The 27,869-nt window shown below is 38.4% G+C and overlaps 1 protein-coding gene across 2 annotated transcripts; it reads left to right on the forward strand.

Annotated features, from left to right (window-relative positions):
* Nucleotides 1–4,340: 4,340 nt before the first annotated feature.
* On the forward strand, nt 4,341–26,588 carry GTF2B (general transcription factor IIB). Of its 2 annotated transcripts, none has more exons than XM_026057651.1 (7): nt 4,341–4,431; nt 7,153–7,259; nt 19,401–19,534; nt 23,260–23,406; nt 23,543–23,672; nt 24,278–24,559; nt 26,221–26,588. In XM_026057651.1, the coding sequence occupies exons 1-7, from the start codon at nt 4,415–4,417 to the stop codon at nt 26,352–26,354; spliced, it is 951 nt and encodes a 316-aa protein (XP_025913436.1). In that variant the 5' UTR covers nt 4,341–4,414; the 3' UTR covers nt 26,355–26,588. The 2 variants fall into 2 exon arrangements, with proteins under 2 accessions (XP_025913436.1, XP_025913437.1); XM_026057652.1 differs by lacking the exon at nt 4,341–4,431 and adding an exon at nt 5,188–5,332.
* Nucleotides 26,589–27,869: the final 1,281 nt, after the last annotated feature.

Below are 27,869 nucleotides of genomic sequence, written 5' to 3' on the forward strand. Positions count from 1 at the left end.
TGCATGATCTTTAAAATGGCTTTGTGTGAATTGCACCTGGGAGTTGTGCTGTTGCAGGAACTAGAGGGCATTGCGACAGTCCGTTGAGCTGAGTGATAATTTGGGCAAGGGAAATGCTTCTGTTCGTAACATGTATAACAGTTGGTTTATTTTGAAATGATTCCACAAATGTTCCATTCCAAAAGCCAGTTGGAGTAGAAAAAGTACTCTAAGGCACCTGCCACTTTCATTGCAAAGTGAATTCTCATAGAATTAAAAAAATCTTTGCTAACATCAATACATGTTTAAAACATAGGCTTCTGTAAAATGTTTTTAGATATGATAATCTGAATCAAAGCTTCCTAATGTCTTAGCCTCTTAAATGATATAAAATAATAAAATATTTGGTATTTAGCTTCCTGTCCTTGAAACAAGTGCCTCTCCATGCAATTAAACCTTATACAAGTAAATATAATTTTCATCATTACATGTCAAAAGGCAGTTTTAAATATCATTGCACCATGCTTGCCTTGAAGATAACAGCTACAGAGCACAATCCACTTAATATTTTTAAAAATCCTATTATTTCTATGRTTTAAGATTTCCCTGAGATAGCAGTTAGCATGTGAGCATACGTATAATTGGGTGATGTGTCCTCACAACAGCAGTAAAGTGATAAAAATTTCTCCATTCACCTCTCTGTTCACCTCAATATCTTCATTGCCTCGTAAAGAAGTCTCAGTGCTTTGTAAAGACTTGTTTTAACGCTATGACTATTGTTAATACTATTGCTTATGTTACTGTCATTGACAAATGGGGCACCCTGTATAAAGTCAGTCTATGCATGAATATGCAGGAAAGAAAAGCTATATACAGGGTTGAAAGTGAAATTATAAAAAGTGTAGCAAAATACCTGTTTTTCYATTGTTACTTTCTACTGCATTTTAAATACCTCATTCTAGCATGCTACTAACTCGCATGCTAAAGCATTGAATCTGACAGGGGACACACAGGTGGCCCATGTTTAAAGATAGCTCTGCATAGCGTATAGGTCCAGAGCCCTACTGATGTTATAGGACCCACTTCACTTAGTTTTAATTTCTTTTTGCCTATTTTTTCCAGCTGCTGTAGTGCGCTAATCTTTTTGTTTCATCAAATATCTGAACACATAAGATGCAGCATGGAGATGAATTAACTTACCAAGCATAATTCAGCTGCCTTGGCTGTTTATTGTTTCCTTCATTTGCTCCTTTGAGGCATTTGACTGACATCTGCTATTTTAACAAAATGAATGTTGGGTAAATCAACAAATACTTACAAAGGATCTTTAGACATACGAGTAAGACTGATCACTTGTTTTCATTAATGTACCGTGCATTGTGTTCRTGAAGGCATCTGTGTACCCCATTGCATTATATTGTTGGAATGATGCTGGTAATATTCATAATGTGAGAATTTGCAATTGAACTATTTTCATCACTGACAGTAGCCAGCATGATACTTTGGATGAAATTGTAAAAAACTCCAGAATAAGCAATTAAAAGATAAGTTTTAAAGTGGGATTATTGTTGTAACTATAGTGATGGGAAAGAACAAGTACAGCTAAGGACAGCAAGGTGAACTTTCTGTAAGTTATTAAAATGATCTGTTGTTGACAGAGACTGTTAATAGTGGCATTCTCATCTGCTACATCAACCACTTTTTTGGCTGCTTGTGGACAAAGAACTTGAAAAATTGCTGCAGACAGAGAATAAAGAAATGGTGAGATATGATCTATCATACTTTTTGCAGCAGTGCTGAAAATGATTGTCTTTCTGTGCTGGAAATTAAACTCTTTCAGTTCTAGTTAATGAGAACAGGGTCAGGAGGGACCCACTGCCGACAGTGATTGTCAGCAGATGATCTTTTTTGTAGAATAGATTATGTGAGAAGCCAGGACAAATGTGGAAAGCTTCATGGGACTGACAGTGCTGATGTGGCGCATCTGTTGCAGATACTGCTATGCACACATTTCAGAGGTTGTGGGGAAACTTCTTAATATAGCAAGCTGTATTCACATTGACAGTTACAATTATTTTTTTCATTACCATTTTATCTTTTGGTTTTATTGARCATTGTGAAAAAAGTCATTGCAAATGGAAAAAGAGAAACTAAATTTGTGTTTTAGTGTCTGTATGTTCCAATAGTTCAGCTTTCTTTTATTCCAAAAGCAAGTTTTTTTGAAATAAAAGGAATCTGTTTGCAAGTTTAAACTAGTCTGTTTTCAGCTTGTGCACCCACAATGTTTAAATTCAGCACACAGCATTTCAGTCTGTTGTAGGCCTGAACAGGAACATTTTTGAAAGAAAAACATGCAGTCCATTTAAAATGAGAAATGAAAGGGCTTGTTTGCTTGCAGCTGCGGTTTGGAATCTGTATTTTTTTCTGTATTGAAAAAGCTGATTTTCAAAATACTAATATTTAGTGGTGTATCAAGTCTTTAATTTGGAAAATCATTTAAGTTAATTTTGAAAACAGACTTCAGGAGATATTTGCTGCTCATGTTCTCTAAGTCATCAGAGTATACTAAAAATCTGGTGACTGCAACTTTTATKTTATTATGAATTTATAATTTATAAGGATTTGATTATTATCAATAAAATATATTTTGTTAATTAAAAAACCTCTTTTTGGTACTAAAGAAAAGGATCTTACTGTGACTCTTTTGTCTCGGGATTTTATGGCAAAGGAGTAGATAAAGAGCCCTATGCAGAAAAGTGCTTGGAAGTTGTGTGATCATGAATTTGACTGTTAGTATTAAGAGAACTTTTCAACTTGCTAAATTTCTTCTGCTAACAGATTGAAAAAGATTAATGTTTCATAGTGGAAAAAAGGCCCTAAGTAGTGTGAACAGTCCTTTATATTTCATTAATCTCATTTTCAAGCCTGTAGGTGATTTACAATTGTTTGAACATTTTCAATACTGATCACTTTAAAGCACTGAAGTAGTGGCACTTGACCGAATCTGTAGACCCTCCTGTCTCAGCCCTCTTTTTATTTTTTAGTGGGGAAAGGCTCATACCAAAGGAGTAGGGGTTTTCCACTGTTTTATAGTTTGAGCTTCAAAAGGTGGTGTAGATGCTGCTCAATATGCAGACTGATTTTGTGTACAGATAATCTCTTGGGGAATTAGAGTTCATCTAGAGGCCACTCTGTGCCATAGTTTTAGTTTTGCAACATGTTTTTTGGATTCTTCCTTCTCCTTGGCCTGACATTTGCTACTAAGGTGGATGTGAGGGGGAGAGAGAGAGAAGGACAGCCGATTGCATAGTGCAAGAGCATGCAGGGTCTAACATGGGAAACCCAGCAAAGCAGCAGGTGTGTRTGTGCATCAGCCTGAGCACGGCCCACTTGCCCAGGGCTCCCAGGAGTCACAGCAACTGCCCAACACCTGCAAGTCCTGTGGAAAATGGCTGTGTTTTTATCCTGGGCAAATCTTCCAAGAGGTAAACCAGAACAGCTAAAGGAGATGGTCCCAATAAGGGGGTCTAAACCCTTATTGTCTTCCCCTTTATAAGAATCAATCTGTGCTTGATCTCTGCCATGGAGTGAGGAAAATGTGTGTGACACTGCTGCTGTGCAAACGCCAGCAGCTTTGTTTAAACTTATTTTCTCTGGTATTTAAGCAAGCTGCTGGAGTTTGCCCAGAAATGGCTGAGCCATGGGCACGTCCCGTGGGCAGCTCTGCTTGGAGCAGTGAGCAGCATGGTAAGGAGCAGCCTGGGAGCAGGAGCTTCACTGGGAAGGTCTGTCCGCAGCTGGGGCTTAAGCTTGTCCTGCTCCTGCCCTCGGTGTTAGGTCGCTGCTTGTAGAAGCGGGAAGCTTCATCACCCCAAGGACCGGGGCTGGGTTGCAGCTCCGTCACCTAGACAAACGGCAGAAATAAACACTTCTTAAATGACTGTGGGTTTGGGGGTGCACAACCCAACATAGCTGCCACCTACCACAGCCCTGAGTCATGGGAGCAAGTCAGCAGAAGTGCTGCGTGCTCCGAGGGCGAGGGCCGCAGTTTGAGGCATCAGATGGGGCCTGGGGCACCTGAGCGGTTAGGCCTGGGGGCCAGAGACGCAGGAGACCTGCAGAGGCGAGAGCAGCCCTGGCGCAGCGGGCCCGGCTCGCACCCGGCAGCCCCTGCCCCCTCAGCCTCAGCGCTCCCGGGGTAGCTCAACCAGCCCGGGGAGGGCTCAGGTATGGGACCCCCCTGCCGCTGTGAAAACACCAGGATTTTAAAAATAGCCCGCGCTGCGCGCAGGCCGCGGCCGCGTCCCGCCCGCCTGTCCCTTCGCGCGGCCCGTAGCGAGCGCCCGGCGCGGCCCCGCCCAGCCGCAGAGGGTATATAAGGGGGAGCGTTGGGCAGCCGCGCGACTCCTCGTAGGGGCCGCGGCAGGGAGGCGGGATGGCGTCCACCAGCCGGTAAGAGAGGGAGGGAGGCGGGCGGCGCGGCGCGGCCGCTCCGCCGGGGCCGGCGCGCGGGAGGCCCCGCCATCTCTCCGCCGCCGCGGCGCAGCAGAGAAAATGGCCGCGTTGCCCCTGCCGCCGCCCGAGGGGGCGCCGACGGCCATCGCCGGTGCCCGGCTCCGCTGCCGGCTCGCGGGGCCCGGGCTCCGCTCGGCTTTCCCGTGTCCCGGCGCCGCCCCGCGCGCGGCTCGCGGCCTGGCCGGCGGCCTGGGAGGGCCGCGGGGTCGGGATTCCCCGACTGGGCCGAGTGCCGGGGCCGCGGTGGCCGCTGCTCCCCGGCTCGCGGCTTTATGTGGCGGCTGCACGGTGGCGCGCGGAGAGGAAGCGAGCGTTTGGGGGACGTCGGACGGTTTCTGGCTTGGTTCCGGGGGCTCCTTGTTGTTACAAACTTCGTGTTACTATTTTTAAAATTGTTGCTGGCATTTTAGGTGGAGCCGCGTCTTGCTATAAGGCCAAGCCCGTGCTTCGGCGCCGGGCTGCCCGCTGCCGAGAGCCACCTTCGGCAGAGGGGGTGGCTCTGGGCCGCGGGCGCGGCGCGGCGCCGGCAGCAGGGTGTCCGCGGCTCCCGAGGGCCGCGCCGGGCCCCGCGGCTGCTGCTGCGCGCCCGGGGCGCTGCCTTGGCCCCGGAGCGGGCGGCTCTGCGCGGCTGGGGCCGGGTTATCGGGTCCTGAAACTGCGTTTCGTTTTGAGGTTCCCGTGCTAAATCTGAATCRGCGCTAGGCCGGCGGCCAGACGGGTCCCAGTGTCTGAATTATGCCTTTTCCCTGGAGCGTGTCAAGGTTTTCTTTCAAGTCAGGAATGAAGGCCCACAGAGTGAAGCGACTGTATTATTCTGCTAAACCTGTCCTACGATCCAGTGAGCTTTTTCTAGTACTCCTGTTGCAACTCTAGAGCTGTTTACTGAGATTGACCTTTACACATGTCGTGCATTTTGCTTCAGTAAAATTGTCCTAGTATGTCGAGCATGTATGCTACAAGGAGAACAGTGTATGTGCCTGTGTATGCAAGTTCTGGAATTAACAGATTAATTCTTGCAGTCAATGTAAAGTCGGAAACAAAAATACTGATAGATTTCTGTGAGGCTTCTGTTTTTTGTTTTTTTTTTCCTTTCATTTAGTATTTCACTAGCCCTTTGCGTAATGCCAAATGTCAGATGGTTGCACATCATGCTTTGTCAACAGTTTTGTCTTGTCATATGAACTACTAGCTGGGAGTAGTGAGAAGGAGAAAGTAGTTCTGAGAGCCTTTATGTAATATTTTGAACAGAGTTTACATCTAAAGATCTTGTACAAACATGTTCTTTCTAAAGGCTTTATTAATATTACCAAAGTTGGTTTTTAATTTCAGTTTTGACTCTTTGAAAGGTGTTTTTCCAAATAGCTATTGGATTAAAATGTTTAATTCTTTTGCTTTTGACACATCAGAAATATCTAAAAAAATGAAAATCAAGATCTGCTATATTGACTTGGTTGAAGTAATGGACCAGTGGGAAAGGGAGAGGTCAGATGCATTTAACTCTTTAATAGGATGTTTTCTACATTTATAAGGATTAGTAATTATTTTTAGGCACTACCAGTTTTAGGTTGGCGAGTACTCGGGCAAAACTGTTTTGTGATCAACCTCCATATTCTCTGCTTCTTAACTAAAGGAAAATGGCTTTGTTCAATATCTAAAAATTCCAGTTCTAAACACAGATTATTCTGATTTTGAAATGATAATTGTTTTACAGAGTTACTTTACATTCATTCCTAGTTTGAATGAGGTATTTAATTTTAGAATTTTTTGTTTCTTTGTGTGTTTATGTGTGTGCTAAACAGTGTTAATGCTGGATATAGAAATTTTTATTTTACGTCTTCTCTAGCTCTTGAAGATGCATAGGTGTGGAAGAGTTGCTTGTTATCAAAAGCAGTTGTCATATAATCCCTTTCATGAACTGATTCATTCATTTATCTCACTTTACTAATACTGTTTTTCATTAAGATCTTACAATTGATGAGCTGTGTTTAATTTATAAAGCCTAGTAAGCCTAGTGTRAAGTGGGCTTTTTCTTCAAATATTCAAAAATAAAAAAGCAATAGTTATATCAACTATTTCCTAAAAATGATGTTTAGTGCACTATTTACTGAATTGAGGACCTGATTATTTTGGTCTGATAAGAATGAGAGAACACTGATTTAGCAATCACCACTGACTTTTTGTGGAGTCTTACCTGGTGGTAGACTATGAGCTAGACCACAATCACATCTATTACTTAAAACTTTAATGCTTTCATTTTGAAGTTTTGTGTTTCTGATGCAAGATAATTCAGAAAAAAATTCAGAATTTAAGATGAACTTAAGTCACATCTGTCAAATGTAGTGCTACAGCATTTAAATAAAAGGTGGATTTCAAGTTTTTAGGTTCATGTTATATTCTGTAATTTAAATCTCTATAAATCCTGTATTATTAATTTTTTTTCTTAGCACTAGTACTCTCAGTAGTGTTTATTGTCCTCTAAAAGTTTTGTTTTTAAACTAACTGGTTCATTTGTACTGTGAATAATGAATATCATTAAAGGAATATATCTTTATATGCCTATTACTGCAGTTTTGCTCTTTGGAACTTGAAATCAGTTTTGGATATGTAGCCTGTTTGATTAAAGATAGCAAAGATTAATACTTCTAATTTTTTTCTTAGTTTGGATGTACTTCCAAGAGTGACTTGCCCAAACCATCCAGATTCTATTTTAGTAGAGGATTACAGAGCTGGTGATATGATCTGTTCTGAGTGTGGGCTAGTAGTAGGTAAGTAGCTATTCATATTTTTGTGGGTTACCATAGAATTTCAATTGTGCATATATGTTTGTTTTTTCACAAAACTTGTCTGTGATAATTTGAGTGTTAAAAGGTTTTTCTTGATGCCTGAATATTTCCTTTTGTTGCATATGTATTCCCTTGGCTATAAACTTGCCATTTTGAGTAGTTCTTCTTATGGTAATGACTTAATGTTATTAAACAAAGTGATCAGTCTCTCCTTAAAAAGACTGAACAACTGTAGATACATTGTCATTTTGGATAAGAATATTATGTTGTCCTAGTCAGTGTTCTGTCTTTAATCATGAATGTTTCAGTCAGGAAGATGTAAGAAATGTAATAAAAGCTCTTAGTCAAGTAACTTGCTTACAAAAAAATTTATTTTCCCATTGGTTAGAGGTTATCTTCTGCCCTGAAGGATGACTCTTTATATTCTTGCCAACACTTGTTTTTGTTAATTACATCTCCTAAGGCTTTTAATACTATCCGAAGTAAATATCCATTTTTTCCTTTGGAATTTTGCTGATCCCTTTTATTCAGTTCATCATGTGGCAGAAACTTCTACAGACTGAATTATATTTGTAAATAAAATGGAATATTTAAAACCAAAAAGCCTTTTAGGTGTTGTCTTTCTGTTTGAGTGAGAGAGGAAAAACCACTTTGTTGTGTAACATACCATGTCTATTTTTATGCATCTCTTTTTAAGATGAATTTTTTTTTTGGTCCTCATACGTAGGAAACTTTTTATGCTTCTGGTAGAACCATTCTTTAAACCTCATTTATTTCTATTAAATTTTTTTTAGACACATGTTGACCAAAATAAAATTCTGTGTTTTGATAGTGGGTGTTCAGATGATTTATTCAATGATATTAAATATTCAAATGGTTTTGTACCCCTCGCTCCTACAGTGTAATGATATGCTTTTCGCTTTTGTCTTGCACTGAATTAAAGGTTTTCATTCAGCTGTTAACATAAAGCTGAAGACTTTCCTGAGTTGCAGAAAATTTAGTACCAATTCCTTAAGCCAGGTGACTAAAATATGCATTTGTTCTTTATGCAAAAAACAAACAAGCGTCCATATAGTTTATTAAAATAAATATCAAAATATTAAAATGCTGGTACTAGTTATTTTGTTTAAAATGTTGAATCCATTTGAAAGGCTGTAAGTAAAATGACTGTCCAGACCAGTGAGCATTAATTGCTTTGTTAAAGAAGGGCCAGTTTAAGTTGCATGAATTCTGATGGCTAAAGATACATGAATCATGGCAGATTGGCTTGTTGAAAATGCAAATGTCCACAGTGATATTTCCTGTTGAAATGTGGTAATAGGCTTCTAGGCTCTTGCTTAAAAATATTTTGATCAGTGTTCAGTTTTTGGCATGGCTGCTCTAGAAGTTGAACCAAATTTTAGAAAAGTCCGCCTTGATCAGTTCATAACTTTCAAGATGATGATGTCTGTAGAAGAAGAGGGAAAGGTTTGGCTTGCCTCTTGATGGTGCGTTTTATTTTAGAGCCTTTGGAGTCTATCACAAAGCTCACTTCATGTACATTCTGTTTTGCAGTCACAAGATATTCTTGTTTTAGAGATTTACTTTTTGCTGTGTTTTGAATCAGTAGCTTTGGAGATTTCTTTAGTTCAAGTAATCATAATTTTTGATGAGCAAAATCATTAGAATATTAATACAACCTTGGCTGAGTTGAATTTTTTAAGGACTTCTGTTTAAAATGGRCTTTGGTCTCTTTCAGGCAACATTACTAGTAGGGAAAAAGTGTTTTTTCTTAAGTTTGGAATGTTTTTTAAATAGGACTCTGGATTTAACACTAGGCATTTTTAACACTTACTTTCATTGTGCTGATCGTTCTTATTTTGTCTTCCTTCAGCATTTTAGTTTTCCTGCATATGTCCAGTTCATTACTTTGGGTAGATAGCAGCTTGTTTGGAAAACTAATTAAATCAGATGAAGATAAATAATTGAAGAGTGCATCACCAAACAGGAATGTGAATATTTAACATAGTTTCCTCTCTTGGTCTTTTAGGAAACTTAGAGGAGGAGAAAAACAATGCAATTCTTGATGCCTGTTTTTTGGAGTAGGGGTGTTCTAAAGGAATGAAGACAAAATCTTATTCCCAAATGAGAAAACTTTTATGTATTTGTTGCRGACTCCATATGACACATGTTCACCTTAAGAGAGCTAGTGATTTCATTTCCTGTTTCTAGACAGGAAAGTCATGCATTTGTGTTTCCTTTCTTTGAGCTTGCATAGATCATGACATGTGGCTGACGTGAATAGGACCTTGTCTAACATGTTTTGGGTTGCAAGTTAGTGAGATTTTTGTCACTGAAGAGGATCGGTCAGAAAAGTGTTTAAAAAAAGAAAACACTTCAAAAACTAACCTAATATAATCTGCAGCCAAACAAATGTTAGATTCACTTTAAAATGTTGTCATTTCAGTGTCTTCAGAGCACTGCTGGTGTAACTGGACAGAATGGTAAATAGTGAATGTGTGCAGAACTTACTGTCATAAAGCACACAGTGATAATTTCACTTAACCTTTTTCGTATGATTTGGCTGAAATCAGAGTTAACAGTCCTTGACTAAACTAAGTGAATTTCCAGGTGATGTTCCTATGTGGTCAAGTACTGAAGTTTTCAAGTATTTGTGGAGAAAGTGGATTTTTGTTTGTTAAATGTAAAATAGAGCTTGTCATAGGATAAAATAGCTGGTGCGTTGCTTCCAAAACTTGAAAATTAACTTTTCTTTCTTTTTGGGGTGTGAGGTGAATCGATACATTAGTATTAGGACTRCGATTGCATTGATTGGGTATGTAGCTGAAAGAGAGGGGCGAAGCAATACGAAAAGGACTGGGGGGTGACGGGAGGAGCTGATCCTCTCTTTTGTAACGGTTGAATCCAGTGACTTAGGTAGACCTGTATGTTGGAAATGATGTTTTTAAATGATGTTTTAAGAGAGATTTGTAACATCTAAGTTGGTTTACACTGCTAGGTGGTGTTCTTAATGTCTTGATAAAATTAAAATTTTAAGTTACATCTACTATGATGTTTTTTCTTTGCACAATATTTTTCATGTGTTCTAAATCAACTCTGCTGTTTTGCTGTATAGTGTTAAGACAGCATTAAATCTTCTGATATCAGTATGACTGAAGCTAATTTGTGCTTCAGTCAACTTAAAAACTCATCTGCCTTCTCATTATTACCCTTTTTTTTCCTAGGTTAGCTTCTGTTCTATCTTTTCCTGGTTACTGTTTCCTACTTGCTAACTGTCCATCCTGCTACTTAATTTCTTTTTGTATGAAAAGCAGTCAAAGACCAAAACTGCAATTATCCTTGGAATTTATGTATTAATCTAAATTGACATGCATCTGAAATGCTACAAGAATATGTCCCAAGTATATCTGCTGTCATAAATCTGTTGCAAAATTTGCAACAGTCTTGTGTTTTATTATATGTACTGTTCTCAGGAAAAATCATTCTAGATTATATGGTAAAGTATACCTGTTAATGTGCTGGCCTAAGAGTTTGTGCAGAAAGTTCGTAGTTTGGAGGGGTAGTTAGTTCTGTGCTCACTTAAAACATTGACCATATCTCATTGTTCAGACAGACTTGGCACGGGGAGAAGTCTTTCTTTCAAAAACACATGGCTAGTAAATCTTCTCTCTTGGCAGGTATTTTGCTTAATGCCTTTCAGAAAAGACGGTAAAAAAGGATGAAATTCTCCTGATTTACCAGAAGGGACTTAGAAAGGCAGAATAAAAGTGGAATACAAAGCACTGACTTTTCTTAATATAACAAAAAAGAGGTGAGCTGAATTTCAGTCGGAGGGTGTAAGAACAAGCCTAGTGGCGTATGCAGCTGTGCACAAGGGGGGAACTGGACAGGAGAAGTGTGGCTGTGAATCTGCTCTGGTTGTTAATGTTCTCATCAGAAKCATGTGGTGATTTGGAGAGAATGGGTCTGTTTTTTCTATCTCTTGTTGCAAAATACTGTTCAGGAGCTCTTACCAAAATAACAATTAGTCTTTCAGATAAAGTTGACACCTGCTTAATGATATTCAGAGTTTAATATCCGTTTAAAGATCCCCCCCACCCCCGGATGCAAGAGCATTTGTTTAGTTTTGGACTGCTTCCTTCCTCATTTAAATGTTCCTTCTCTTATTAATCAAAATGAGAAGTTGTAAATTCTCTTCCTACCTTTGGAATGAAATTTAGGTGATGCAAGGTAAATACTGGAAGTGCTGAAGTTAAGCCCTGAGTCTGAATTGATGGATACCTCTTACACAGTAAACAAGTTATACTGCTGAGATTTACTGTCACGCTATGAAGGCTATGAAGTGACTCGCCCGTCACTTATAAAAGTTTAAGTCAGCAAACCATATGCCTGAAACCAAGTCTTGCAGATTTTTTCAGGATACAGGAGGGAAAAATATTTGAAAAATATTTGAATACTTTTTATCCAAAGCATCTTAAATCGGTAGGAAAGAATACCTTTCTGATTTAAGACTTTCTTTAAACTTCTGTGTAGTTTCACTAGATGTTGTCCTAGTGTTAATGTGCAGGAGTTGCAGCAGTGAGCATTTTATTCTCATTGTTCATTAAGCGTTAAGTGCTAATTGGTTAGCTCTGTCTGCTTCAGTACACAAGTCTGGCTTAGAGAAGAACCATACTTCTTGGATAGATTTAATAAAAAGCAAAGTCTTTCTTCAGGTAGTGTGAATCCTTATGTRCAAATCAACTTGCCAAAGCTTTGAGTTAGATTATGACCTATATTCAGATGTTTGCTCCATGTCCTGTGTATACATGAGTGTTCAGTTGAAGAATTTTGGAAAAACTGTTCAATAGCTAGCCTATCTTGTGGTCAGAGTCATAAAATGACTGTCATAAAATTCTGTGAGAGTATTGTTGGCTAATGTTTCTAAAAGTTGAGATCTAAAGGGCTTGTCTTAAATTCAGGTATGGTCTATGTAGTGTAGATAAGATTTATTAACTTTTCCATAAATACTTTTTCTGTAAAATAGAAAACTGGAGTAGGAAGGGATATTTCATAATTGCTACTCTGCTGGCCAGTTCATCACTGAAGCTCTCATCGTCATCAGGGATAAGATTGATTGATTGTGTGTGTGTGTGTCTCTCTCTCTCTCTCTCTCTCTCTCTCTCTCTCTCTCTCTCTATATATATATATATATATATATATATGTGTGTATATATATATATATATATGCTTGTTTTCTGAAATAAACCAAATAAATTTACTTTAGTTGTTGATAGTATCATGTAAGTGAAGAGCTGTTTAAGCACTTTTAAATTCTGTCCAGTAGAGAGCAGTTGTAGCTATTGTACTTGTAATACTTTTCTTCCTCCAAATGRTGAAAAGTATGTTCATAGTTACCTGTTTCTGTGAGTGTTCTTAACACCCACAACTTAAAATTTTAAATTTCAATTTAAAAAAAATTACAAAAATGAAAAGGCAAATAAGCTTTAGATATGAATATATATTAGAACCTTAAATAGTTAGTACTTTCCTGCTTAAAGTCTAAGACCACTAAAGTGTCTGATAAAAGTTTGTCCTTGAAACTAAAACTTTTTGCATCCATAGGATAATTAATTATGAAGTATGCTGATACTTACAGAAATATTGAATAGAGTTGATTTTTGCTTGAACATTCATGGATACTTTACAAACAGAACTTGAAATATGAAGAGAGCTATTTGCTAGCCCTTCTCAGTCAGCATTTCAAATAATCTCTTTCAAGTCTAACTTATTTCAGTTTCTTAAAAAAAGGATGATTGTTTTAGCTGTTTCAGAAATGACATTTGTATCAGTGGAAGCTTAGGCTTTAGATGTCTGCAAGTTTTGAAGTGTCAAAGATAGGGATATACAGTTCTTAATGTTATGAAAACTTAATGTGAAAACAAAGTGTAAAGCTTGCATATTTYAAACACCTTTTACTTTGGAAATGAAGCATTTGATATCTTTGGCAAGCTTTTATGAGTCAGGAAGCTTATTTGATATCAGTGAGCTTCTCTGTTTCTTTGAGTGCCTCTTACCGTTTCTTATGTGGGTTAGTGACTTGATTATACTTAATGTTAAAATTTGCTGTTCTAGTTTGAATAAAACAATAAGATTAAAATTTGACAGTTCTGCGTTTGTAAAACTTAGGCCATCTACTAAGAGGTCAAGAAATGGATGTTTCTAGTTGTATTTAATTTTGAACCCTCTGATGTGCAGAGTAGTATTTGCTGTTCCGACTGGGGTTCTGATCTGATGAAGCAAAGCTGGGGTAGTGCAGTTCTCAGTTATCTGCTCGAAGGTTGCCAGTTTCAGTGGTAATGCAGTGACTAAGTTACTTTTCTTTGATGGGTTATTCCTGTTTCAAATAGTCATTCTTATTGACAATAGCTGTAGTGTATTTAGTTTTACGTGAGTCCCTTTTTCTCTTCATCACAGAATCATTTCTTCCTCTGTGGCACCTAGGAAAAGATAATTAAGAGATGATATTCAAATTTTRTTTTACAAATAATGCGCACTTTCTTAAAAATTTATAGAAAAATAGTGCAGCCCTGCCTGTATGCTGAGTCAAGGCATCTGTTAAAATATGTTAAAATAAAAGATGTTTTTTAAGTTTCTCTTCTGAATTTTATGACTTCTTTGAACTGCAAGACCAGATTGTTCTTCTTTGGGAGTGATGAATTATCTGTTGGTTCTGTATCAAAGACTGAATTAAAGGCTTCTGCCAGAGACAGAGTAAGTTTCCRCAAACGTCTGCGTTTTATGTCTCATGGATCTAGATTGCTGAGGACTCCTGACTTCTGAAGTGAACTAAGATTGGTGAGCACATCTTATCCACTAAYTTGAGTGGGGCTGCAAGTGCTGAAGCATATATTTGGCTATCTGTCATCATTTAGTCAGTCTCTGGTAGTACATTAGGAGCAGAATCTCCAGTAGCTGCCCTCTTTTACCAGGYCTTGTAATAAGCATTGTTTTTGGCATGATGTTTCCTGTCCCCAGATCKGGGACATTTTCCAGTTGGTGGCTTCTAGGTTGGGAACCAAGATGGTTGAGAGCCATTACGAAGAATGCTGTGTTTTTGAACATCTCAAAGCCTGGTCTAGTTCTATTTACTGTTTCAGCTGGAACGTATGAATAGACTGSTGTTGCTATTGGTGATGATGCTGTATTTGTGGTGTTTTCAATTTACTGAAAGCAAGACCACTTTTTGCAAATAGTGATATCTTGCAAAAGACTGGAAGTTTTGTAGAAAAAGCTGTGACCATAAAATTGTGTTTTTTTCCCAATGGTTTATTCTCTGCTAACATTTTAAAACACTTTCTTAGCTAGAAATTCAAAAGCTACAGTAGGAACAGGTTCTTTTGCTTGTTGAAAACTTGGATAAAATAAAACGTTGACTACAACTACATGGGGCAGTACATAATAGAATGTGAATGTGTTTGAAGTGGTTTTCTAACATAATCTTTGAATGTCCATATATGACTATAACCATAAAGTTAGATCAGTCTGCAGTAGGTAGTGTTTAGTCTTTCTTCTTCCATTTAACAGCCTGACTTGGACAGAGCATGAGGCAATAATATTTGTCAGACTCAGCTGGTCCCGGAAGGCAGTTTGACTCTCCAGGTCATGTATTTTTGAATCAAGGAGCCCTGGGGAGGCTGGTGTAGGCACAGGCGTGTCACTGGATGGAGCTCGCCTGGCTCTGTCTATGCTTTCTAGCTTGGATTCAACCCTGGGCTCTTCCAGATGTGAGCAGAGTAGCAACTTTAGGGAAGAAGAGGGAGAGCAATACCCATGGATCTGGAAGAAGGTGATAGCTGCTGCCACTTCGTTGTTTCCCATCATTCAAGGAAAACTTGCTAGYGTGGTGGTAGCTTTTGGAGTGTTTGGAGCTGTGCCCAAGTGAACGAGTCTTTCCTGTGCATTGGGACATGTGAAACAGACAGCTGGGTAGTTCAGCCTGGCGCTTCGCTGTTGCATTTCTTCCCCATTCTGTTCAGCTTGTATTCTGCTATTTAGATATTTCATTACTGTGATTTGTCTCAGCACCTCATTACTCTGGATAATAACAAAATGACTGAAATGAATTTTAATTCTGTATTTTTTTTTAATTTGGCATTGTAAAATTTTTAATTAAAACATGTCTGTGCTCACTAGATGGCAGCAGATTCCTTAACTGTAGGAATGAAACAAAAACGTTCTGTAGAAACAATAGGTATTTGGTACTTTGAAGTGCAAATAAACTTTAATGCCATATATATTTTAGGATTAAAATATTAGTCAATGAGATTGTGGAGCTGGATGCAAAGTACAGCTGACATTATAGCTCCTCTGAAAATTACTTAAGACATTTAACAATACTTCCTCGTGGAACTGTTTCAAGATTGAACATGGCAAGTAAATGACACTGAGGCTTGAATTTCATCCTATTTTTGTTTTGATTAAACATCTTCAGTTTACAGCTATGTTACCTTCATATTACAGACAATATAAAAAGCAAATGGAAAACAAAATATATGCGAGTCATTGCAAGTGGAGTGCAACACTAAAATAGCTGATGTTATTTCTCTAAAAATGTAATTGCAATTTCAGAGTTATCTTCCAGTGAAAATATTTTCCTTTGAGAAATTACTTTCCATTTTGCTGAGGAAAATAGAAATACGTGATTTGTGATGTGTGTAGACATTTTTAGCTGATTTTTAAAAGTTGTTCAAAATGATATTTTAATTTTTGATATGTACCTAAGTKTAATGTTGCATTTCTGTAGTTCTTGCCCTTCTCCATTTGGCAGTTGTAAAGAAAAGCAATCTTTGTCTGAGGTTTTCTGCTCTGAATAACAGGTCTGCATTTTACTAAATGAGCTTTTTAGTTGGTGGGTAACAGGAGTCCAGTGAAATTCACTGTATCTSCCTTAGACTCCCAGTGTTAAAATCAACTAGACTGTTTTAAAAATAACTATATATTGGAAGAACTGTTTACAAAATGAAATGAAATGTGACAGTGAAGAAAAAGCTCATATGTTCAGGAACATGCTTCATGATATCAGTCTGGCGATGGATTTTTTCAAAGATTAGGGCCCTGTAAATTCAGGGTTTTTTCCTGTACTTTGGAGGAGGAAAGAAGGATGAACTTATCTGCTTGATGAAAATTAGATAAAGGAGTATAAAGGCACAGCATCTAGTGAAATTTATTTCTGCTTGAAAAGACTATCAGAAAGAAAATTGGAAATAGTAAGGGGTAAATATGCAGTCACTCATACTTAAAACAGCTGGATAGGGTTGCCAAAACCTGTCTAATAATAATGTGAGAAAACAGTAGCTTTCAGAGAAGTACTGATTGGGAGCTTTTGTAACTCTGATGTTTAACAGTCAGACCCCATTTTCCAGGTACATGAGGAAGCCTAGTCAGTATGATATGACCCAAGAAGTCATGTTCAGGGCTTGAAATGATGGCTCAGCCACCAGTCTTCAAAGCTGATATGTGGTAATATTTTCCACTACTACTTATAAGACTGACTTTAGTATTCTAAGGCTTGTGTTTTTATCATTTATTCAAGGGTGGATCTTAATTGCTTGCCTCTAAACTAACRTCACAGTTCTGAAGTTCTTTTGTATTTTGAAAAGTTTAAAATAAAGGCCATATTTATTTGTGTATGGAGTGGGATAATTAGYTTCTTGTAGTTGAATACATGTTTTCCATCAGTAGAAACCCTTATTGACCTATTTGTTCCATTTTCATTAACATTTCTAGCTTGTGTCACGCTTCTCTTATAGCAGCCTTTTGAAGGATGGAATGCACTTAGGACTGGTATGTTTAAGTAAAACACTGGGAGTATACAGCAAAACTGTATTTCTGCAATAGCAGATTTCTTGGTGAAGTAAAGGTATTTGCATATTGCATCTTAATTATACAAATGTTTTATAATCAGTGATTTGTTCTACTTAATCTTTTCTCACTCTGTTGAAAAAGTAGTCTCAATCCTTGTTTGTAATATGTTTKCCAGAGTAGGCAGTGATATAACACTTTTTTTGTTAGAGCAGGAAAGGTTCATAACTCACAAGAGGCAGATCCCTGCGTGAGTCATTTAGGTCATTCCCACTTGTGTGGAAAAAATATTACATCATTGCCCTGTACTCAGTGTTCTATTTATACCATGCCAGAATTTTAAGTACATTTTGCTTTTTTTAGATGCAGTAAACAGTATTGGGGGGTTGTCTTAAAGTAAAGTTACTGCTAGGCTATAGAAGGAGTATTACTTAATCAAGTATTTACAGAGAGTCCAGAGGCAGAGGAGTGTGCTGTCTGCTAATTCAGGCTTGCAAGGGGGAGACCTGTGTAGTGGAAACAGTAGATCTCTGTTTTTGGGGTGTTTGGTGGTTTTTTTGTTGTTGTTTTTTTGTGTTTTTTTTTTTTAACTCTGCTGTATTCTTAAGCTTCTAGTTTTTGATTGGTTTTTTTTCCTCTTGGTTTTTTCAAATCAGTAAAATCCTAAGGTGAAGCGTAGCTGTAAACATGTATGGCTGACAAGTATTGGTGAGAGCACCTCTAACCTAGGTTTATACTCTTTAGATTGTGGAGATTTCTTATATTCATGTACGCTTTCAAATTCAAGCATATTTCCTGCATAATCTTATGTGAAGAACAAAGTTTCTCATTCAGATTAGAGTTTATTCTGAGAGTAATTGTGCAGTTGTACCACTCTGCTCCTGTATTTTCTCCAGCTTTATATCTTGTGATATTAATATCATTGTTTTTTACTCTGTTGCTCATGTTTTCATCAGGTTAAATTGGCCTCTGTGGTTTTATATGAAGCAGGCTTCCATACCAGAAATTTTTCATGCAGTCAGTACTACTTATTTTTTGCAGACATTCCCTTCACAACTCACTTAAACATTGATGAAGGTAGTGAATCTTTTCTCAGGTTTAGCAAAGCAAAGGTGGCAATTATATTGATGTTTCTTCTGGTATCCTATGCAGATGTAAATTGCCTGACTGCTAAAAATTAAAACAATGTGTTCTCTTCTTTTTGTGCTTTTTCTCTATGTGTATTTTTTTAATTTTGTAGTATTTCTCTGGAGGCAGCACACCTATGAGATGCAGCTTTACCAGATCTGTGAATAGAATGAACTATATGGGCAACAGTGTGTGGTTGTGTGGTGTTTTTTTTTTTTTTTTTTTTTGGTGCGTTTCCCCCCTCAAGCTGGTATCATTGTAATTACTTTAGGTTTTTTGCCTGCCTCTATGGTAGGGTTGTTTCTCAATTTGAAAGTTGCTGTGACAAAGGCTTAGGTGAGTATGAGAGGGGGATTCTGCCAGGGAAGTTAGTTCATTCAGAGAATGTGGGTTTCCTGTCCCCCCCCCTTTTTTTTTTTTTTTCCCTTTTCTCTCCTCTTCCCTCTTCTTGCTTACTCTCTGAAATTGTATTTAAACTCTTCTGGGTATAGTGGAGCAGACTGAGTTTAAGAAGAAAGAGTTGTAAATACATATGTGTTAATACTGTCAAGCATCATAAATGAAGTGGAGTTGGGCAGGATCAGAACTCCCTTCAGGARCAGAAATAGAGCTGCAAAGTGCAGTAAGGTAGGTTAGAAGGTGACACATTCCTTCTGGAGTACTAAGGACTTGGAGCTCATGCACATGAGTGATATACTACAGCTTAATGAGCTTGTGCGTGATAGATAATTCACATGTGCGCTTTTAACCCATGGCAAATGTGAGGTAACTTGTTAAGTTACAGTAACTTACTCATTTTTCTAAGCTCTGAGAACCTTCATAGGCAGCAGTGACCTCCAGCTTGAAATCAAGATTTTGATTCCTTTTGTGTATTGAAGATCCCATGATACTGTTTAAGAACAGTAACTCTTTGTGTTCTGCATACATTTCCTCAATTATTTATATTTTCCTAGCAGCTCGTTTCATATGTTTTCCACTGCGTTCTATTTTATCTGGTAAAAACTTTAGTGCATTACCGTGCAAATAACTATTCTGTTTGCAGATGCCAACACATTGCCTACTTTTAATGGAGAGCTCAGATGTGTAGTTTAATGTTTGTGAAATACTTCAAAATGTTGCATTCATGCAGACTATTGCTTTCTGTGAACTCAGGTGACCGGGTCATAGACGTAGGGTCAGAGTGGAGAACTTTCAGCAATGACAAAGCAACAAAAGACCCATCTCGAGTTGGGGATACCCAGAATCCTTTGTTGAGCGATGGCGACTTGAGTACAATGATTGGCAAGGTACCATTTAAAATACTAAATTCTACTAAGTTTGAGCATTTTTGTCAAGTACGTATTTGTGTGTCTGTAGGTAAGCTATGCAAAGAACGTATTTACGTAGAAGTTTTGTCTAAACTGAACTCTTAAATTCCAATAAAACTTAGCTAAATGTGACTGCCTCTGGGGGTGGCAGGAAAGGGCTGAATCTTTCATAAGAGAAAGGTTTGTAGTGCTGTGGGGCTACCTGCCACTCTTGATGTACTGCTATAAATAGAAAAGTTGATGCTGCAGACTTTAAAAAAAAAAAAAAAAAAAAACCAACTTGTTGACTTAGCATTTTAATATTTGATGTATTTAAGAATTCTGAAATAGTGGATACCTAGTTTTGAGGTCTCAATAGCTAGCGTTGTCCAACTAACGTTTTTTTGTGAGAAATTCTGTATAGGGTTAAAATTGGAGAATCTGAAGAGAACTACATACATGTACTAACTGTTCTTTCAGCACTTAATCTAGAATTCTTTCACAATTCCAGAGTGCTCCAGAAGAAAGTATTAGATGTATATTTTGATTGAAGTACAGTTGTACAATATCGTCCTGCTGCCCTTGAGAGAAATAGCAAAACTAATCACACAAATGTATTCACTTTAATGAAGTAATGTGACCCAGATAAACATTCATTGATGTACTTTGTTATATTTTGTACTGCAAGATCCCAGTTCATAGTTGTGGATTTCCTAAATGTTTCATGYTGGCTGAGAGTTTTTTGCTCTGTTTGAAAGCCGAACAGGTGGAACTCGTGCTTTTGATGCCTTTCTTGCTGAGGTAGTCGAGACATGAGTTAAATGGAGATTCTCATAGAGACCACAGCCATAAGACATACCATTACTAAAGTCTGTTGGATCTCAGTTAAAACTCTATGGCTTCTGTTTCTCCATATAGGGAAAGGGACTCCTAACATGGCTGTCAAGGGCTGAAGCTAGCAAGCATTGTCCCTCAATCAGTTGAAGGCCCCAGTAGAAGGAAAGAGTAGATGGCACATTTAAATAGCAAATGCAGGGAGGATTGCTGTGGTTTATTTAAACAGTTGAGATGGAGGAGTATTTTCCAGCCCTTTTGTAGTTGTGAGCTGTATATTGGGATGGCTCTTGCAGAGTGCTTGTATAGATAATGCTAAGGTAAAATCCTCTGACTAATGGTACTTGCTTATAGCTATACCTCTAACTTGAATATACATAAGCAAACATTCAGAGGAAAAGGTAACCGTAAGTACTGGGAAGAAAGTTAAGGGGGGGGGGAAGGTTTTACAGAGGACCACTACAAAATATCCTTCAGGTGCTGCACGGTGGACCAGAGAAAACCTCTGTGATGAAGGGGAATGCCTGATGGCCCTGGAAGGAGAGCAGTGATTTCTGGTAGAGGACCGGAAAGGTCCTGGCGCCTGCATAAACAGTGGGGCAGGGGACTTGCTGTCAGAAGTGGTAGGCCTTTGTTTGTGGTCACTCCCCTGACATCTGCAATGTTTTGAATAAATGCAGTTCCTGTAGGCGTTTGTCCATGGCATTAATCCAGGMGGCTGTGGTGCACATGAGAGAATGCATTGCAGAAAACAGGGGGGTAGTGCTGTCCAGGAGGGAGTCTGGCCTGAGACCTGTGCATAACTTGTGTATTTCTTGAGCCAAGGAATGTCGTTCTGGCATAATTTCTGAAAGTTGAGTCTTGTGTTGCAGGCATTTGTTTGTAATGCGTTTTGTGGCCTGAAGTTTGTTGTGCTTGATTCTTGTTCGTTGCTTACTTCTAAACCTTACTGGAAAGCTTTGGATAGCTGGAGGTGCTCATTTGGTTGAGGAAGTAGGGTTGCCTCTAGTGCAGCCCTCTGCTGTGCTGGTGCCAGGATTATTTCTGGGTGATTCCTTCAAACTTCCTTGCAGATGACAGAGTAGAAAAAGCCAAGAACAGTCTTGGGATCTAGCGTCTGTCATAGAAGGCCACTTCAAGGGGCTTACCTAGAGGGAAATGTGTGAGAGATGGTTCTGTGCCTGCATCCTAGACTTGCACAGCCACAAGAAAGTGGGTGTGCCACAGATGTGGCCCTCAACAGTAGAGGTATTGATTGAGCTCATCCGAATTGGGTATAAGTGGAGTCTTTCCTTGGCTATAATGAAGAAGAGYGGCTCCTCTGTGAGCAAGGAGTAAGTCTAAGTAAGGAGTGAGCATATTAGTGTTGGACAGCCAAAGAACATATATTAAATGTAGATGTGTGCTAAGGAAAGATTATAGAATTAGAGGCTGTTTTAAAATAGAAGGACAATTCACAAGGAATGTGGTTTGGGAAAGAATGAAGTAGAACTCTGACTCCATCTAGGTGGCTGAGAGGAATGCAGTGGTGCCAGGGTATGATCTGTCCTTTATGTTCACTGTATCCAGGCCCCTCTTTGTACCACACATGGGCATCCTGATACATTGCTGAGTATAACTTAAGAACATTGTGTGTGTATGCTCAGTGTGAATAGCCATGTTAGCAGTTGGTCATGGATCAACATCTGCTTTGTGCTTACTGGTCTTAGCAAAACAGAACAGTTGTGTAGTATGTTTTTACAGTGACCATGTCAGTTTGTTTAAATGACCAAATCTGTCAATCAGTAATGCAAGTTGGATGCCCCTGCCTAGCTGAATTGTTTGAAGGTGTCAGCAGGGAATAAATGCATGCTGATTCAGGGTAATCTGTGTTTCTATTCAATTTGGAGTTGCTGTGAAGAAGCTCCTCTTTGCTKGAGAGAGCTCTCACAACCGCGTACACCGTGACAGCAAATGCATGATGACTTCAGAAGAGCAATGCCCACAATTGATGTTGAACTTACAGGCGATGTTCTTCTGATTATGAGCTATCACTAATCTGATCCAACATTGTTTGTCAAAGGCATGTTTCAGTGTGATAGCTAATTGAAGGCCGTAAACATTTTAACTCCCCTTAGTTAGGCAAGATTGGCATATTTAACAAAAGAATGCATTTGCACTACAATTGTAAGGTACCAGAAATGTACGTTGGCAGTTTGTGTTGAAGTTTCCAGGCTGAACTGTTGGATCCTGTTTTTCCTAAGACCTCAAGCTTTTCTTTTAAGAGGTACTTGGTTTCCTTTTACAGGCAGAATACACAGCTTTTTGCATGTTGCAACAACCAAGACTTGCTACTTCTAGAAGGCAGAACATCAAATCAGATTTGAATAGGTCACTGAATTGGGTACTTATTTGTCCATGCATTCATTTCCATATTTAAGTTATCATTATAACAACTGGTCTCTAGTTGGCCATAAAACTTTATTCTTCTGAATCAGTGGTCTGCCAGAGAGAGTGCAGATGCAGCCCAAATGACATAGAGGTTACATAAAACTTAATCTTGGACCTCAGCAGTGGTAACCGGAGTATTGAGACACATTGCCTACATATTATTCATATTTTATTCTTTAAACTACTCTTACTTTAGGAAAGAAAAATCCATGCATAATCTCTGTGCTCCTTGGAAATCAATTCTCAATTTCTGTCAGCTTTTTTTTTTTTTTGACAGACTTTTGCAAAGTATAGAACATGACATCTGGAACAATGCTTGATTGTGTGATTTACTTCAGTCATGTATATTTGCATAACTGTTCTAGCCTAAAGCTTTGAATTAGGGTTTATAAAGCTGAAAGGTGTTTGTAATGAGGAGGAAGTCACTTGTGTTTCACTGACAATAAAATCTTTCTTTTCAGGGCACAGGTGCAGCAAGTTTTGATGAATTTGGAAATTCAAAGTACCAGAATCGCAGAACTATGAGTAGCTCTGATCGTGCAATGATGAACGCTTTTAAAGAAATTACGAACATGGCAGACAGAATCAACCTCCCTAGAAATATAGTTGTAAGTTCATGTCTCCATTCCTTAAATTGTTCTGGCATTGACTTAGTTAGCATAATATAATGAGCACATGAATTTTTGATATTGCTGCTAATTAAATGGCCCAGAGTTAATTAAATTTAGTCTTCTTGCTTTGAAGGATCGAACAAATAATTTATTCAAGCAAGTGTATGAGCAAAAGAGCCTGAAGGGAAGGAGTAATGATGCTATTGCTTCTGCTTGTCTCTACATAGCCTGTAGGCAAGAGGGTGTTCCAAGAACATTTAAAGGTAAGCTTTCAGTGATACAGAGTCAATTTTACTCTAAAGTAAAATAAATATCTAGTTACTGGTACCATAGGATGTTGGTTGTCTCTTATTCCTGGACTTTTTCCTGAATTGGTTGTTCTCAGCTATAGCCCACCTTTGAAAATAAGTCTACAAAACTTGTTAAATTCGGCAAGTGGGTAGGCTCTCAGGCATGAATTTTTTGGTGATAATACACTAAGAAGATTACCATTCAAGATTCATTCTCAGTATTGGTGGAATTTAAAAGGTATTGCCAGATCTGAAGATGATGAGGACTGTTCTAGTTAAATTTGAACCAACAGCTCTGATAAGTATGTGCATGTTTCCTGATGGGGATGCAACTTTGGCATTGAGTAGCAAATTTTCCCTATTAAGCAAGCTGTATGTATTAGCTGCTTATGGAACAGTTTGCAGTGACTTAACTGATTATGAAATTTCACAAGTGTGCAAAACTTCTTATTTGGTGGTGGTGGCTTTCATGACATTGACCTGATTTGTGGTGTTAAAATATATGGTGAATTGAAATTGCTTATGTTGGGAGAACAAATGCCATCAAGCCTGCAGTTTAATTTTTTCTCTTTGTTTAGAAATATGTGCAGTGTCCAGGATTTCAAAGAAGGAAATAGGCCGGTGTTTTAAACTTATTTTGAAAGCTCTTGAAACCAGTGTTGATCTGATTACAACTGGAGACTTCATGTCAAGATTCTGTTCAAATCTGGGTCTTCCTAAACAAGTACAAATGGCAGCAACACACATTGCCCGTAAAGCTGTGGAATTAGATTTGGTTCCTGGGAGGAGCCCTATCTCTGTAGCAGCTGCAGCTATTTACATGGCATCACAAGCCTCTGCGGAGAAAAGGACACAAAAAGGTAAAACTTCACTTTTTTTTTTTAATACCTTCTTTCTTGAWAGAGAATTCAAATTTACTGTAAAACTTGGATGAAGCCTGTAGAAGTAGTGATACACTACCATTTTAGTGGGATGCAGCATGGATCAAATCAGGATGGACACCCCCCATTACAGACTGAATAATTAGCTATATCCATGTAAACTGAGTTCATTTTCTTCTGGCACTAGTACTTGGATGTTTAAATGAAATGTGCTTGTTTGCATGCATAGCTCTAACTTTACCTATGCTAGTATTTGTGTGCGGATTTTCTCCTGCTCTGAAATATTCAGCGTACAAACGTGGTGGCAGYTGCAGCTAGTATTAGTGGCTTTAGTTTATACGCTAACTTAATTCCTGGCTGCCAGAATGATTTAAGATTATCTAAATTAGTATCTATTCCTTGCCTTCTCTCAAGCCTGCGATGAAGACCAAAGGTTGGCGGGACATTAGGCTTGGCTGTGGATCACCTTTGATGTTATTCCCCCTGTTAGGGTAGCTATTAGAAAGCCAGTGAGAGTGTCGAGACTGTTTTAGAGCATCAGAATAGCCTCGAGCAGCTTTTTAGGGGGTCAAGAGAAGGGGAAGTAAGGTTGAGCATTTTTTTATTAGAATTTGGTGTGATGAATGGATCAAAATACTAGCAGCTGATTATGGAAGCTCAGTTGATATTTCTCTGGTCCAGTTCAGATCAGACATATGTTTATTAAAAAAAAAAACAAACAAAACTATAAAATCTAGCAGCTTTTTAGTGGAGAGCTGCTTTTAGGTAAAGAATAGAGTCTTTTCTCTCCGTCAGGTTACGTACGATGCATTGTTCTGCACTAAGCATTGCTTATTCTGTCTATGGTGCTTTCATCATGTTGGCAGTTTCCTGGGATTGTGAGTGATCTAAGTAGTGCTGTGCCTTCATCCTTGCTCACCTTGAGCTATTTGATTATATCTCCTAAGAGTCTTCATTAAAACAAAAAAAGTCAGCTGCCTGTCACTGATACGTACATGCCTGTGTACTCCTTCAGTGTCCACAGACAATGCTGAAGGCTTTTGTGCATTTCAAGATTTGAAATTCCAACTTTGGTTAAATCTCGAATAAACTAAGTTCCTGCGTATCTCAAACAAGCATTTCCTTTGCTTATTAAACACTAGCTGGCTCTATACCTCTCCACTGGAGTATTTCTCTTCGTGTTTTAAGTCAGCTGCATTTCATGTCTAGCTGAAGGTGTTACTTTTTGCCTTGGCTTTCTGCTGTTTTTGCTTGTGTTTAATTACAAATTAATTAATTTTGTGCAAAAATCAAGAGCTTGATGCTGACAATGATTTATTAGAATATTGTTGGATATATGAAGACTTTGCAGTAGATGGTTTTTTAATGACTTTCTCACTCTTGGCCCTCTGTCAATTTGAAACTGATTTTAATCCAAGATGGATAGCACATGTTGAATTATGGCATGTGAAAAGACCAACTTTGTGAATTCTGTACAAAATATTAGTCACTATTTTTAAACAATTTTTTCCAGGCTTTTGGGTGATTTATGAAAGTAGCTCAATGTGTAGCACTTCTTGATTAAATTATGCCTGCTGGTTTCTTCAATACAAATGGCAATAGAAAAAACAATAATCATATTTGTCTGCTTTTTGTCTTAGAAATTGGCGATATTGCTGGTGTGGCTGATGTTACGATCAGACAGTCTTACAGGCTGATCTATCCTCGAGCTCCAGATCTCTTCCCAGCAGACTTCAAATTTGATACCCCAGTAGACAAACTACCACAGCTGTGAAATTTCAGAGGGTTACTTTTAATTTCTRTTAAAAAAAAAACAACTTGATTTTTGCCTATAATAAAGGATGTACAAAGTGTTAATATTGAGTCTTCATGTTGTGGAACTGGAGGATATGGAGACCAAACATAACTGCTGGAACGCAGCACACATTCCAGGGGTAAACAAACTCATTGTGTGGCATTTTGTATGTATATATTAGTGGAAGTAAATATTTAATGACTGTTGCAACAAGCTTAATTTCATATTGTTGTACTTATTTAGATTTCTTTTGTAGGGATCTAGTAAAATGTATTTTGGAAAATTGAAATTATTATGTAATTCCTGAATAAACTGTTTTCCAAAAACACTTACCATCTTGTGAATATCACTACAGCCTGACATGTACATACTGTTCCGCACGCTGAGAACTGGAATGCAGTCTGATGGAATGGTAGAGTTAGCTTCATACTTATGGACTTAGTCACAAGGATACTTAAATGTGCACTTTCTTGGCAACTTTTAATCTCTAGTGTGCCTTTAATATTTGTAGTTAGCTGCAATTTACAGTATGAAAGACTTAACCCAGAATGCAAACAGTTGATGAAAAGCAGTTTGARTATTTGCACAACTGCTCCTGAAGATCTCTGAACTTCTTACGAAAAGATTAGTCACATCTTTGGCACAGTCTCCTTGGTTTTCATTGATGTCTCTGTGCTTTGCTTCTGTGAATTTGATGCAATGACAAAGCAGCTAAAGATAAACACAAGGACGGTTACTTTAATTGAATTCCTGACAGCTTTGTGATGCTTGGTACTGTACAAAGGAAGATAAAAATATTCCAAATATTGCTGTGAAATGTTCAGACTTGTCATTGCACCCTGCAGCCTGGTTGGCCAGCGGCTGAGCTCTTGATGCTGCTGTGTTGTAAATGAGCACTTATGTGTTTTGAAATGGTGCACCAGGTGCTGAGGAGTGAAAGCCAGAAGTTGTTCAGCCCTCCCCAAACTGATAGCTTTGAAAACTAGATGCCTTCTGATAGTGTCCCTTTGTGTGCAGAGCAACAAATGTACTTAACCAGGAGTCTTCTGGTTCCTGAGCTAATTTTGCATCACAGGTGCAAGATTCATTTTAGTTACCAGAATGAACAGCTGAGGGGTCAGCTTGCTGTGCATCTGGTCCTAAGCCATCCCGAGAGAAGGCTTTGTATCCAGGGCTAACAGTACTAGTTGTCAATAGCCCTGACCAGGTTCTGGCGGCTTTAGTTTTAATCCTCTTCTGCCAATGAAGACTATTGAAATGTGGCAGTGCAATGTTGTTCCTTTTTCTTTAAACAAAAGACAAAGGCTGTACAGTTCTGTTATACGACTGAAGCTGTTGGTCGCAGTCCTGAAAAAYAATTCTGGCATAGAAGTTAAAGGTTACATTCCTGGTAGTTTAGAGGGATTATATTCTAATGTCATGCATTTTCCTGTATTTTAATATACTACAACAGTTTCTGCTAACTGGGCTTTTCCTGTCTTGCTTTGAGCAGCT

Source organism: Apteryx rowi, unplaced genomic scaffold, assembly GCF_003343035.1.
Source record: "Apteryx rowi isolate R43461 unplaced genomic scaffold, aptRow1 scaffold_14, whole genome shotgun sequence".
Lineage (NCBI taxonomy): Eukaryota > Metazoa > Chordata > Aves > Apterygiformes > Apterygidae > Apteryx > Apteryx rowi.

What these genes read in the sequence shown, in the direction of transcription:
- GTF2B (XM_026057651.1), top strand. An exon ending in ACCTCCCTAGAAATATAGTT is followed by an intron (nt 23,407 to 23,542) that starts GTAAGTTCATGT and finishes CTTGCTTTGAAG; the next exon opens with GATCGAACAAATAATTTATT. An exon ending in GGAGAAAAGGACACAAAAAG is followed by an intron (nt 24,560 to 26,220) that starts GTAAAACTTCAC and finishes TTTTTGTCTTAG; the next exon opens with AAATTGGCGATATTGCTGGT.